We start from the raw sequence: 15,788 nt of genomic DNA, 5'->3' as shown, positions 1-15,788 counted from the left end.
CCGGTCAAATAAAATAAACAGTTAGTTGACTATCGAAAAATAAATTTAATAGATCGGATGGCCATGGCAAGACGTTACAAGAATAAAAAAAATAATAAAAGCGTTATTAGTAGTAAACTCTATTTGAGTTTTAAATAAAGGCTTATGTAAGCGCATACAGAATATTTTACAAAAGTATGTTTCAATTATCTTTTATAGTCTATACTTAAAAAAGGGCAAGTGCAATATTGCGCAATAACTGCGCAGTATTCGAGCTACGGATGGTTGCATGTTATTTTGACAAATACGTACTTTGATAATATTTATCATATTTTATGCATATAAATATACCTTATAAATTACCTAAATAGCTACGTAAACTTTCTCTAGAACTATTCCTATACATTAAATAAAATTTATCGATATATTTGGATATTATCTGGATTTATTCAACATATTTATTATCTGTTGCTTGATCTTTATTCACATTGAATCTAAGTTTACTTTGGTTTACTCAAAAAAGCAGAAGAAAGGAAGCCGGTAAATATAGAATAGAAACACTAAGTTGTTCAGAAGCAAGAGCGAAGCCACAGGTATCGGCCTTGTGATAAAACTCAAATGAATATGGGTCGGTCACATGGACAGGAAAATAATTCCTGTTACAAGCCTGATGGCAACAAAAGAGCAAGCCGTAAATGCGATGTAGATATAACATCACGATGGTGACAAGCAACTGAACCCTCACTGTCTGTGTAAAAAGTAGAAGTTGAGAAATGAAAAATCAATTATATCAATGATACTTTTCCGTATTCAATGTGAAAATATGGTAAACAATTTTTTATGTGGCCTTGTGATGAATTTTGATAGCGGTCTATAAGAAACAGGCATCTCAGACACATCGACAAGGATGTGAATTTATTAATAATTTTGCTTTTTTATAATAATCTAGCTATCTTGCATTTCACGATTCTATCTTCACTGGGTAAAAATTATCTACATCCGGATGTAACCTATAGATTATATTATCAATATTTTGTTCATTTGTAACTATTAGTATTGTAAAACATTCACTAATATTATAAAAATATATAAGGAATTTTAAAAATGAGCACTTAGTTGTTACGTAAGTTCAAAGGTAGAGAACAAAATATTTTGTCAACATAATGAGTAAAATGGACGAAAGGTTTGAGGCTTTTATCTTAATGGAATTGATGGACCACACAATAGGTATGAAATCCAACAATGACTAAGCAGGCACAGATCAACTAACTACCTACCCGTATTGTATTATTATGAACAAAGAAAACACATTATCACTAAGGAACGTATATAAAAGGTACCTAATTTACTACAATGCTGTAATAAAACATGAAGATCCTTTTTTATCATACAATATCTGGTTTAATTCACGAAGTAAAGGAAAGAACATGATTTTGACTTTTAAATCTGGTCAATTGAGAGACGTGAAACAAATATACAGATAAATTATAATGGCTTTGAAATTTTATTACCCAATAACGGTTCTCTAGTGCAATCGAAAAATAAGTTTTTAATTTGAGCAATGAGGGCAGTAGAAAGAGACATATGCGGGAACTTTAAGAATACTCTCACTTTCCTTCACTTTCGACGGTATAGCGCGAGACAGTGCATGCATGCATACGTGCAGCGAGTCTGCCGCGCCCCACTCCGTCCTCTCTGTAATGCTATCGATCCGCACCGACCTTGACGCACGCACGCCCGCCAGTTACAATTAACATTGACAATGGCGACGCTTGCGCAGGCCCGACTCACTTTTACACACTTTCATTTTCATTTCGTTAGCATTATTGTCTTTAATAGTAATAGAAATATTAATACTATTAAATTAAACATTAACCATTTGACCTACTGGACGATAAATAGCAACTTCTAATCAATTTTAAAATACTAGTAAAGAATTCTAAATATTATCGAAGCGGTATATGATTGTTACACCGCACCGTGTGTTATTAATTAGCTCGAGGCTGTCAGACAGAGTCTTGAGTTAAGGGCTATCAGCATCGACTTCTAACTTAATCCAAGAGTATTTTATTATTACCACGCTTTAATTTGAAATTGGAATTAAAGTGGTGGAACGTCTGTATAAGTAGACTTAAAAAACATTGAACTGGTTCAGTGTGTCGTCACACGATAGCGCAATCTTTCACAGAACCGCAAAGTACAGAAGCGAAGCAGCACCGTCAGAGCGGCGTCCTAGAGTTGACCCGGAGCGCGGGCCGGCGGGCGGCGGGCGCGATGAGTCAAGGCGCGGGGGCGGCGAGACGCGTGCACTCGCCGCGAGATATAGGTAAACGGAACGCAGAGAAGCCGCGGGGGCCTGCGACCTTGGCGGTTCTCTGACGACTACAGGTGGTTTTTGTTTGCATTCGGTTAATACGAGATCTCGGCGCGATTCTCGCTGGACACTATGCGCTCACGTGGAGGGGAGAGCAACCGGAACTCGAATCGACACAATGCTCCTTCCATTGCGAAGACAAAGACGCGCTGTAGTCACGTTTGCACTCCCTCTTAAATCTAGATCCAATAAGTACATTAAAATATGCACGACGTACGTTTCGAGATTAGTTCACAGTTTGCTAAATTTATGCAGATATTTACCTGATTGGAATTTTATATCGATATTTTATGCACAAAGATCAATTTTTTATAAGGTTATTAATATTCGTCTCGACATAATGCGCAGCCGACCATATTAAAAGCAAGACTCTTTCGAAAATTAATTTACAAAAGACTGATTGGATTTTAATTGATTTTTGAGATAATAGACTTTGAAATTGAGGAGTTGTTAAATTAGTTAATATGACTTTGATTGAACAAAACCCTGTTATATTCATAAAAAATTAAATAGAAAGATTTTTCATGATTACTGTTACTGCGAATATATCTTTCTAATTCAATAAGTTCCTTTTCTTTGTCACTTGTCGGTCAAAAACGAATGTTTACGCCAAGACACACAGCTTAATTCGATTATAAAACTTATATCTATGGTTCACAGCAAAGATATTCGTTTAAAATACATAATTACAATTTTAACACGTCAATTAGTACTGTTAAACTTCCCGCAGCTGTTATTAACCAGCTAAACGTGTTGTATAGAGCAAAGTAGGCGTACACAATCAAATCGAGCGTTTTTTTATTTACCAGAGATTACATAACAAGCGCAGTGTGTCGGCAAAAAACCTTGGCCGTGACCAAGCCAAAGAGAAACATTTCCCGGGGCGTGACGTGCTATGCTCGCAACTAGGGAACGCCGCGTTGACAACAATTGTTGATAGTTACGTTTGCAAAATCTATCACACCTGTTAATGGGATGTTGAAGTTGAATACAAATCCAATTTACAAAAAAAAAATATTACCAATGCGAACTGCTAATTCCTGATTAAATTTTATGTTTTCATGTAAATCTTTATCTTAATACAATTAGCTAGCAATAAGTCTATTTGAAAAAAGTAAATTGGCGAATTATAATTCAAAGAGTGAGTTGGCACGAAGGCGGCAATGAATTCAAATAAACTAGAAGGCCTTGACAGTGATACAATCTTTTTAGTTTGTCTGCTTAAATCACAAAGTTGTACTCGCGTCTGTTTTTATAAAACAGAATTTACACATGCATTAAAAGTTAAATGGGAGCATGTAACAGAATTTTTATTGCCGTCTTATGTAGCAAAACGAACACATGCCCATATTTCTATTTTTGCGAATATTTAATAAAATATTTATTTTTAATAGAAATTAGAAATAGAAAGTCCTCAGAACCGGTAGGGAGACGTTCTGCAATGATTGGACGTTGGCTTATTTTCATGTTTCTAGACGTTATGTCATGTAACAAACATGTCTGTCAATGTTTATATACACTGCTATTTAGTATGGTATTTTATTTAATTGCTAGCACAAATTTATAACGAAAACTCGTGTGTTACAACATATTTAAGGGAGAAACATTTATCTATTCGTAATCATCTTATGAATTAAGACACTAGAAACTGGCAGAATGCACACTAATAGATTTTCTATTCCTCTTAGTCTAGTAATGTTAAATAGTAATAGTAGACGACTTTTTTGAAGGTTAATTTTTGAATTATTAGCATTAACACATTCGTCGCAATAGGGAGCATAAGGCGTTAAAAGCGCCTGGCATAAACCACGTTTTTGCAACTAAACTCGAAAAATCCCTTGGTAGAAAAGAGTCTTAAAAATTTGAGACACTCACTGTGACAATGATTGCTGAATTAAAAAGTAAATGAGATAATCGAAATAAATTTAACGGCATTTTAAATGTTGGTCACAGTGATTTCATTTGTACTAATTAAATACTCCGGAATTTCTAAACAAGGATATAGACATTCTAATTAAATATATTAGAAGATATACCTAATAACATAGTCATTAACCACGAAAAAGCAACAGAAGGTTGGTTAGAAGCTAAATATATTCAGAATAAAAATTGCTTTTACAGGACAATTTTATTACACAGATTTTTTTGTCAACTGTTATCTTTACAGTAAAACAAGCTTATTTACGATCTATTACGGACGGTAAAATGTTTTAGCAAAAGAGACAAATATCTAAAGAATATTATTTCAGAAGCGACAAACATATAGTAACGATTTCTTAATTTCGTCTCCAGAAAAAACAATGCACATCAGTGTTATATCGAAATCAAAACACATTCTATTTGTCTTCATCACAGTTTGTCGATTTACCGAATTTCGGAGTATACTTTGGCACGCTTACGGCAATAGGTTACATCACGTTACCCTGACGTCAAACTATCAAATGAGCCAACTTCTCTCTTATCGTGATAGAAAAATTAAAATTGATATCAATGGAAATAATGAGACTAGAACATCGAGATAAACTTATTCAATATATTGAAGTCAATACACTTGCAACCTTGCAATGCTCTTTACGACTTGTGTGTTCAGATAAAGACCTAGGACATAAAAAACATTACAACTTTATAAGTGCGCAGAAGCCAAAATACATAATGTTTTAGTACAAACCTCTATACCATTCTGACTCATGCTGAACATATTAACAGGCACCGTATATAAATGCTACGTACTTTAAAAAACAGAAGCAGCGTATACAAAAATTATCAAAATATTTTGTATCTCATACTACTTACCAAGAGTAAATTTTACCAAGATTTAAATATATATATTGTTAACCAATGCGAATTTAATGCACAAAATAAAATGTAAATAAAGACGATCGAATTCTCATTTTTTATATCGACAATAGCTATCTAAATTGATAACTTATTCAGATATTATGATTTAGAGGGTGTTTAAATGTATATAAATATCGAATGATGTATTAATAGAAGTCCGGGGCGCAAGCTAATGAATACGACGTCACTCATAAGTTAAATCAAGAATTACAATGTATGATTGGTATCGGGTGCACGTTGCGGATCGTGCATCGATTTTCGGGAGCTCCGCGACAACGTGAGACGCACGACAAAAGCGACCGGCGTCGCTGCTACGACTGCCGAGCCTCGTCCCCGCCTCCTCGCCGCGCCGCCAGTTTGTTTTGCTGTATTTTCGTTGTTAATCATTCTCCTTGACCTTGTGCGACGACGAGTGGTCCACTGCACACGACTGCACACCCCTCACCCTCCCTACCGCCCGCACTGCCTATCCCGATGCATCACACGTGTTATTTCCCAAACTGCATCTCGTTATAATTGTTCACTAAATCCCATTTATGTTTCAATCATTTAGTAGATGCGCAGAATAAAAACAATAACATGTTTAGTTTATCTCCATCAATAGTGAGTTTGCTAATCTCAACGCCATTGTAAGTATTAAAAGTAATTGTCAAAGAAAAGAACTCTCACAATACGTGCCTAACTTACTTAACCTTATGTAGTGCCTTTCACATAAACGTAAAACGTTTGCAATCTAACAGATTATTAATTCGATAACTGCGATCATACAGCCGAAGCCGCAGCTTTCGCTTTACATGGAACGCGAAGACGTTCAGGATAGATCGAAAGCTGCGAACAAACTGCTGGAAAAAGTGTAGAAAAGCCGATCTAGTCATCAGACAAAACAAACAACAACAACAAAAAAAGAAACTGTTATTTCCACCTTCGTGTTAGTATTATACTTAAAACGCATGAAATGCATTTGCTTCCTGACTACTATAAGAATCTGTGAAATTTTAATGCTATTACCTACCTACTCGCAATTGTTTTTTAGAAGAATTGAGAAATTATTGTTTGACTCTAACATTATTTCTGCATCTTTATACTTGCATAATGATTTTACGAAACACTTGTATTCTGAATTTTATATTATAATAGCATTTTACTAACAAACCAAAACTTCATACTCTTAGGTGGGTTATATGTTGTTGAGTTGGACCTAACTTACCTATATGCTTATTTTGTGATTCCGAGCGTAATGTAATCGCAATAACAATATTGACAATCAGCGCCATCTACTGCCTTGCTATAAATCTACACGTGCAAGCGCCATCTATGTGTGTGTAAATATAAGTATGGATAGTGTCCCATTGTATTCATTCATTACTTTTCACTTATATATATATATTTATGTATGTATATATGACATAAAGAATCCTTAAAATATACTCGTATATTGTATCAATATGGGAACAAAGTGTTATTTTTAAAACTTTCTTACAAACCTTTTCATATTCATGTTTTAATATTTTACTGTTATACATTTTTTGTTGTTTATTATTTTACACTTATCAAAGTTACTTACCAAGCTTAACATGTATATTTCATGAATAATATTTTTTTTTATACAAACCCATACTAATAAATGTGAATCTAGTAATGTTAACAAATACTGCAGATGCTGTTTTTAATAATAATTAATCATTAGGGGTACTTGTATTGAGGTAAGTCCAGTCAAACTAATCAAGTTGGCTACCGGTACCAATAAACATTAATAAATCATTAACAGTTTACTAATTATATTGGATACTTGTGATAAGGATTAAGCACATTTTTCTATTTATTCCATATAGTATGAGCAAGTGCAAAGTTGTTCTTGTGTTTCTTTTATTGGTATCCTAAATACACATATATAGGAATATAATACTACATATACAAATATAGCAATATAATATCTATAAATATAATATCAATAAACTTAATTAGATAAAAATTTTATGGAATATTATTAAAATAAAACAGTTGTTACAAAAACTATATATAAATAAGCAAATTGAAAAATATTGGAAATGCAATTTCACTTAGCAATAAAGTAAAATAGTAACTGAAATATTAAAAGTATCATTTTTCAATTTTAAAAAATAATTAATTATAAAAATTAAATAAAGTATTAATATCATATTGAGAACAAGACACCATATGGTTTTCTTTCTCAACTTCTTATCTAAAGTAATGTTAATCCAGATCCTATTTACAAGTATTTAAACAAAATTTTTGTTAAGAACATAAATTTAACTCCGATTTAAATTTGTAATAATTTTGAAACAAAATATTTTTTTAACAAAATTAAATTATGAGCCAATTTGCTGAGCCCACAAAATTAATAGTAAGTTTGAGCCATAGAAATAATAATTCAGGCTATCAAGAAGATTATCCTATTTGCTAAAGATCTGTGTCAAAGATGAGATATGCATAATTTGTCATTAAATTATCTTTACCTTCTTATATACATAAATACTTTTAAAGTATGCAAAATACAGATTAGGATGTGTTGTTAGGGGTATAGCATTTAGTGACATACTAAAAAATGATATTTACACTAAAGATACACACACTTGTTTACATCAAAAAGGTTTTTGAGAATAAGGCAACATAAAAGAAAAAATATTATCATATGTAGAAAATTGAAAAATTCATTTGCATGAATAACTATAATAAATTAGGAACTTTTAAAAGTATTAAACATAAATGAAATAGGACTCCGTTTATGACATTTACGAAAAATTTGATAATACAGATAGTTTCCAGGAATGTAATGTTATAATACGATTTAATAACACTTGCCTGGTTCTCTCGAGGGCTCCATCCTCAGCTGTAATTTATTTATCGCCTACAATACCACTTTCATATATTAGTTCAGTCACAACGATGAACCTGTCAGTAACAAGGTCGTTGAACTAAATATACCTACAAATGCAATTATATTTACTCGTTAAACCCACAGCCTGAAGATATTATGAAAAACACTTGTTATATAAATCTTAGCGAAAGAAACTGGAGATACAAAATCAATAGTTTAAATTCATTAAATATAAAATTTGAACCTAAAGGGTGTCTAATGTCTATTTCCTTTTCCTCAACAAGTACACAAGTGACATACCAAAAACATATAGCGTCACGTCATCCGTACTTTACTGTAGTTATTACTAGTGAATTTTTTGACTATGCCTAGCCTATACCATAAAGAACAGATATTGAAGAAATATTAAAATCATTAAACTTTATTTTTTAATTGAAAATCTCATTTTAACAATTATTTTGTAGACCATAGATATTTAAAGAATAACCGTAATCAACTGTTATTGAAATAAATAAAGATTAAAAAAAGTGCAACACTTATGTTATTGCCCAATGAAATTTATTACCTAATATATCTGGTATTAATTAAATTGCATAGTTCGCAACTAGTTTAAAACTAACTTTAGCAAATTAAAATTATTTTCTATAAATTTAAATAAAATTATGGCTATATTCGAATGTTGATGGGCGCTGTTAGTCGTTTTGGCTTTTACAGCTTCATCGGACTCAGGGCTCGCGGATTTCAGATCCGCGAGCTAATAAACTAAAAAAAAAATTATGCTTTAGCGATCTCGCTATGCAAACAAAAGTGATTGTTCAAATAAAATTTTCTTTTCTTCACCGATATGTACATAAGTGGTACAACTATCATAGGAGGTGCTAGAAAATAGACGATGTCAGTTGAAACGAAACACTCTCATACAACTTTATAATACTATGTAATAAGTTGAAATTACCACCTCAGATTTGATTATAGTATTTACATCCTGCTGCCAATTTCTTTTTTCACCTACATCCTAAATTTTACGAAACAATGTTGAAAGGACAAATCTGTTTCGATTACTACTATTACGTCTCTGGAAAACATGTTGGTGTTAATAACGAAATTGTAAAAGTTGGTACTTTGCAAGAAAAGATCTGGTAACTCGTAACGTAATTTAGTCATCTTTGCTATATATATAGATTCAATTGTAAAGTTTAAGTCAGTTTCTTACTCTTAATTACAAATACATCACTAAGAACTTGTGTACACAAATATTCAGTTCGTGAATTTCAATAAGTTCTATTTTATTAGAATAATACGTGTAGTGATTTACAACTGTTACAATTATCTGGTACATTTAGAGTTGCATGTAAACAAGTAAAAAATGGAGAATAAAGGTGATTTTCATTACCCTCATACGTTTGTTTTATTAGGAGCTTCAGGTGATTTAGCCAAGAAAAAGATTTATCCTACAATATGGTATTTGTACCGAGACAATCTTTTACCGAAAACTACAAAATTTGTAGGTTATGCTAGAACTAAACAAACATTGGAGGAAATTCGAGAAAAGTGTAAAAAGTACATGAAAGTGCGGCAAGGAGAAGAAGACAAGTTCGAAGCGTTTTGGGATGCCAACTCATATGTATCCGGATCTTACGACAAAAGGGTGGATTATGAATTTCTGAATCAACATATAACAACCTTTGAAAAAGGGCCTGTAGCAAATAGAATTTTTTACTTGGCCGTACCGCCAACAGTATTCGAAGATGTTACGGTTAATATCAGGAATGCATGCCATGCAATTAAAGGATATACTAGAGTTATCATAGAGAAACCTTTTGGTAGAGATGACAAAAGTTCTGATAAATTAAGCAACCACTTAGCTGGCTTGTTTAAAGAGGACCAGATATACAGAATTGATCATTACCTAGGCAAAGAGATGGTTCAAAACCTCATGACAATTAGATTTGCTAATCAAATCTTCAATCCTTCTTGGAATAGAGAAAATATTGCCTCTGTTCTCATATCATTCAAGGAACCATTTGGAACTGAAGGTCGTGGAGGCTATTTTGATGACTTTGGTATTCTACGAGATGTTATGCAAAATCATCTCCTTCAAATTCTGTCCTTGGTTGCTATGGAGAAGCCAGTAACATTGCACCCAAATGATATTAGAGATGAAAAAGTTAAAGTTCTGAGACACATACCACCAATAAAACTTAGCGATATATTAGTTGGTCAATATATTGGTAATCCTAATGGTCAAGGAGATGAAACACTGGGGTATCTTGACGATCCAACTGTACCGAAAAATTCTGTTACACCTACATATGCATTAGCTGTTGTGTGGATCAATAATACAAGGTGGCAAGGTGTTCCATTTATTCTTCGTTGTGGTAAAGCTCTTAATGAAAGGAAAGCAGAAGTAAGGATACAATATAAAGATGTGCCGGGAGACATATTTGGCCATGCAAAGAGAAATGAATTAGTTATAAGAGTACAACCAGGTGAAGCTTTATATTTAAAGCTCATGTGTAAATCTCCAGGAATGAAATTTGATTTGACTGAAACAGAATTAGATTTAACATATAGTTTACGTTATAAAGGAGCAGATGTACCAGATGCATATGAAAGGTTGATTTTGGATGTCTTTACTGGAACACAGATGCATTTTGTCCGTAATGATGAATTGAAAGAAGCTTGGCGTATTTTTACACCAGTACTAAAAGACTTAGAGGAGAACCATGTTAAACCCATTCCCTACATATATGGTTCTAGAGGACCTGCTGAAGCTGATGCAAAATTAGCTGAGAATGATTTTAAGTATTCAGGATCTTACAAGTGGGAGAAACCTGCACTTGCGTGAAATTGCTCAATTTTTTAGCCTGGGAACAAAGCGGTGGTGGTATTTATTCCTTTTAATTTTTACTGCAATATACTTTAATAACAATATTAGTTTTAAGTTCTTATTAAATATGTAATCTGCATTCCATTTTCTTTGGTATTAATGTTTGTTCAGCAGAGGTCATTTTGGGGTCAAACAATATTCTTGTACCTTACTTTAGTTTTACATAATGATCTGTTATTTACACATAAGGAATGAAAAAAGTCAAAAATCTATCACAATGTTCTTAACTTTTAATCCTATGAGCAACTTTCAATATGTATACAGAGGTCACTTGTATGACCTTCAAATGCAAATTGTTTCAATTGCTTTAAAACAGTTGCTTATCATTGTGCTACTATATATCTACATTAATGTATGTATTCACTTTATAGACGGACAAAGCATAATAAAATTTTCATATTAAAATTTTAATTTTTGAACTAAATCTTGACTTCGCTATGACATTTAAATCTCATGGAGATTTTGATTCAAGCCTGTGATTTGTTAGTTTTAATGTCACATTTACATTTGTAATAACCACAGCATCATCATTTGTGGATATAAATGACTCGGCATTTTAAGCATTTTTGAAATTAAATACATTTTGACTTTTTGTGAATATTTGGTAAACAATTATGACATACAATTTTAGTATTATAAAATCGATTAATATATGTGAAAATTTATATTTTTATAATGTCCCTTTACTCTTCCATTTTTTATGTTTAGGCTCTAGATAATCAGGAGATTCATTGTTGTCTTTTTTATCTCTTGTATTTATTTAAAATTTTACCTGCTTTACCTCTGTATTTAATAAAATATTTGAAATTTAAAGCATGTCCAATTGTTACTTGAATCTGTAGATTTTTGTATTAGCATTTTACTGGTGAAAGAATTATTTTTTGTTAGTTAACTATTGTCTATGGATGATAATGTATTTTTGTATCAGATTTACACCAATACATAATTTAAAAAAATCAAAACAGATGTCTTTTTATTTACTATTTAATGTATGATATGAATAGAAAAATGTAAAATCTTATTCTTTTACAATGTTGAAGACACAATTTGATGATAAAAGAGGTAATGTGCCATTCATTGTTAAAAGCAGCTTTCTTAGAGACCTAAATAATTTCTGGACAATCCTCCCAATATAACCATAATATACTAAAGTACAAATCATTATATTCTAAGCATATGATAAAGTATATACATAATAGTTTCCGTATTTTCTAACTTGATGAAAAGACTTGTGTGTGTGTTATTTTCTTCATTATTGTTGAACTACATGCAGTAATTTTTCAGTCTTGATGTCACTGTATATATGTTTATGAAACTTTAAATAATGATATCAATAATAAATAATTACTTTATCATTGTTACTCCAATATCAAACAGCAAAGACAGCACCAAATGGCTGAAAAAAAGCTAAAGACGGAGAGATTATAGCATTTAACACTATTTAATTGGGTTAGGTCTTAATACCAATTGCTTTTAAATTTAATATAATATACTAATATATCCAGAATATGCATTATTGTCAATGAAAAATGTACTTTGGTATTTTTATAAAATTAAATGAAAATAAGTGCCTCATCCTTATTGAATTTTTTCATAAAAGAAATCATTAAATTTTGGAAAAAGTGGTAATCAACAGTAAGCCTATAAATAACGGTAGGTTATAAAGACTTGCCTGATGAAGCTCCTTCATTTTTACAACCGTCTGTTTTGCAGTGTGGGTGAAAATCTAAGGTTGCCTGGAATAATTAAAAGTTGTGTTGAACATTGACATAGTCCATTATTATTTGCAATTGTGAACAGCATGTACGGCATGCACAGTAATATAGTACCAGGTATTAAAATACTGTAGTTTATTATAGTAGGACTTACTAAAATGATATATGTAGTCAACTTTGGCTGAGAGCTTATTTTAGATTATCAGATAGAATCCTCTTTTCATTACAAGGGACAGTATGTTTCAGAATCTCTTCACTCGTTCATTCATTGTGCCAGTTGAATAGCCCGAGGCAGTACTCAACGCGTCTTAGCTAACATGCTTCTGTAGAAGCAAGTTTGTGCCACGTGAAATTGTAATTTCACATGGCATAAATTTTTCAAGCTATTTAATTTATTTTACGATAATGAATAAAATGTGAAATGGTTCGAGGTGGATCGCCTTCCACTGTCGCTCACAGGTATATATTTTTTAGTTTTGTGTCCCCGAGAAAAGATATTACTTTAAAATTAAAGACTTTAGAATTGTTGGGAACAAAATCTTGGTGCGGTCGGACCAACAACCAAAACCAACTGAGCGATTGCTGATCCGCACGTCATTTATACTTTGAATACTTTCTACACAGTTGGTTCCTTGGAGACATTCGTATTCTGAAATGATACGACATTTTAGTAATTCCACAATTAAAAATTTAACCATGTTAGAAAAAACTAAAATGTCATCAAAACGAATAAGTAACTAATTTATAAAAATTTATAAATTTGTGCTTGGAAACGAAAGTAAAAATCTGGTATTTAAGTTCAAAGTATTTAGATGCAGCAATATCATAGGTCATCCTTCTAGAAGCATTCGATTGATCCCTTATTCCTACGAAGATTATCGCCATAAATAATATGTATTAATTCTTGACTCAAACTTTTGTATGGAAAGATTTGTTAATGTACACAAACGTTTCAAGTGTCATATCAGATGATTGTTCAGTAATTAAGGACTTTCAATCGTCAAACAAGTGATAATATACATCGTTAATATTAATTGATTACTAACTAGAAATATATAGCTATGAGCATTAAAATCTTCTAATAAAACTTTATGTTAATTTAGATTTCATTTTTAAATAACATGACCGCTGTAATTAACATAAATTCTAGTTACATTCTGAACACTTCTTTAATTGAATTCCAAACATTTTCCATTTTTCATGTAACGAGTACAATATTAAGGTAAATAATACATACACATACTCACATACATACATTGACTACATATACATACTTAAAAAACCTGCAGACCACCTTTTCCTTCCTGTAGGAACATAATGATAACAAATTTCAAGCGATATTACAGCAAGTTTAAAAGATTTTACAATGCATATCTAACGTATATACCTACCCGAGTTGGTATATATATTATAGTAAAAATCGTTAAGTTGTTACGACTGACTTTAAAAATAGATAAAACCGTTTGATATTCGACGTATCAGGCGTAGAATCACCTACAGTTTGGTAAACTCCATTTTATCCTGTAGCATAAAAATACTTATTAGAAATAATAGACGAAGGTGTTAATAAGCTAAACGTGTTTATTTAAATATAACTATAAAGAAAATCGATTTAAGTAGCCCATTGCTGCAACTTAGCCAATCTTAAATAAAACATTAAATCTATACATTGGAATGGTCACTTACGAAAGACAAGTCATTTCGTCATGTTATAATTGATTTCAGTTTTTGTAACTTTACAAAAGTGTGCAAAAAGGTGCCCATTTACAGGTGAACATGTAGCCGAATGTCAATTAGTCACAAATCTTGTCGTTTTTTCCTTTTGTGTTTGTGCATTCGTCCAGCCTTGAATGGTTACCTTCTAGGCAAGGACTTTCTATGTTCATTGTTCAATTAATTCGTGAAAAAACTGCAAGTTCCGCTATCCTAAGTTAGTCTGGCGAAGACGGTGAAGCGGTTTAGCCTGCTGATTAGTTATGAGCAAGCCTCTGTGGCCATCGATGCCCAGCACCAAGGATTCTTAGCGGTTTTGTTTTGTTATAACACACTTTTATATATCTTTAACTTGAAGCCATATTAAAAGGCTACTTAAAAACTATAAATTACGCGCCTACAGACAGCAGTGTAATTTTTACCAATTATTGCAAATTGTATAGTACACTATAAGTATTATTAATTGTTCGTTTATAATTAGTTGTATTATCCATTAGATAAATTAGGTTTAAACCTACTTAAAATTAATTTCACTTATTATTATCGTAATCAGTAATCATATTTTTTATGGATTAACCCTGGTCGTGATAATAACTTCTCTGGGTTTTGGAAAGTGGCCAAGCTCAGTAAATAGTAAGTATTTAGGATGAAGGTTCTAAACTTCCACTAGCTGCCGAAATTTTTCCCGAGTGTCACACAGGCCTATCGCGTACTTCACCAAGTGCAGGTCACGGTGCAGATGCAGATTGTCAGAGTACCTTCATCGGTTTAAACAAAGGAGAGTCTCTCGAGCTCATGTGAACCGGGGGCAGTCTAGACCGTGCTGCATCTCGTCACAGGCTATCCTGCATATTCACGGCAAAAAACGGAACAAGACATGGAGGCAGGAAAGAAGATAGATTAGGACCATTGCCTCCTGCGTGGGCGTCGCAAAGATTCGCCCTCCTTTACTGAAGCTCAGCAGTGGGGTAATAAAAGAATATAAATAAAAATAAAGCAAGTTAGAAAGGGTCGGTTAGGACATAAAAAATTGGAATTTTAAAATGTAAATAGTATATATCATTAGTTATCATTAGTTTCCTTACTAATTAAAAATATTTAAAAATCAAATAATAAACAGATAGGAGAAAAAAATCCAAAGATAAAACAAATAACTGTATTGTAGTATAAAGAAGTAAACTACTGTATGAATAAGGACTGAAGTGAACGGTGTGTATAAGGAGAGAAGTAAGCCACATATTTTGACAGAAAATAGATGACGAATGGATGAAATTGTGAAGAATATAAGAAGAGAAAAAAATGAGGTATGAAAAAAAAATTAACAAAATAAAGATGGACCCCATCCGAGCCATGACAGGAATGTACGAGAGGACCCCAACAATGGGGGCCATTTTAACAAAAAAACCCATTAGCTTTAGCAACTCTGAGGCAGACGATGGA

At 32.2% G+C, this 15,788-nt stretch overlaps 2 protein-coding genes across 3 annotated transcripts in view; one reads left to right on the top strand and one right to left on the bottom strand.

Annotated features, from left to right (window-relative positions):
- LOC137922079 (protein ultraspiracle homolog) overlaps positions 1–8,322 on the bottom strand; it is a 31,775-nt gene extending 23,453 nt beyond the window's left edge. The window contains exon 1 of one of the 2 annotated variants that reach the window (XM_068764934.1): positions 8,015–8,322. In XM_068764934.1, coding sequence (XP_068621035.1) covers positions 8,015–8,036 — 22 coding nt within the window. In that variant the 5' untranslated portion in view covers positions 8,037–8,322. Of the gene's footprint in view, positions 1–5,402; positions 5,512–8,014 lie in introns of those variants that run through there. The other variant, XM_068764933.1, reaches the window with a different exon arrangement.
- A 908-nt stretch (positions 8,323–9,230) lies between these two features.
- Zw (glucose-6-phosphate 1-dehydrogenase Zw) lies at positions 9,231–11,867 on the top strand. The gene has a single exon (XM_068765541.1). It carries the CDS (start codon positions 9,397–9,399, stop codon positions 10,876–10,878), a length of 1,482 nt encoding a protein of 493 aa, XP_068621642.1. The 5' UTR covers positions 9,231–9,396; the 3' UTR covers positions 10,879–11,867.
- Positions 11,868–15,788: the final 3,921 nt, after the last annotated feature.

This window comes from Battus philenor, unplaced genomic scaffold (genome assembly GCF_028537555.1).
Source record: "Battus philenor isolate CCGP_79_NKW_IND1 unplaced genomic scaffold, ilBatPhil1.0.hap1 SCAF_2, whole genome shotgun sequence".
In the NCBI taxonomy this organism is placed as follows: domain Eukaryota; kingdom Metazoa; phylum Arthropoda; class Insecta; order Lepidoptera; family Papilionidae; genus Battus; species Battus philenor.
Note: the sequence above shows the minus strand (reverse complement) of the source record. Positions and strands in the feature narration are given on the sequence as shown.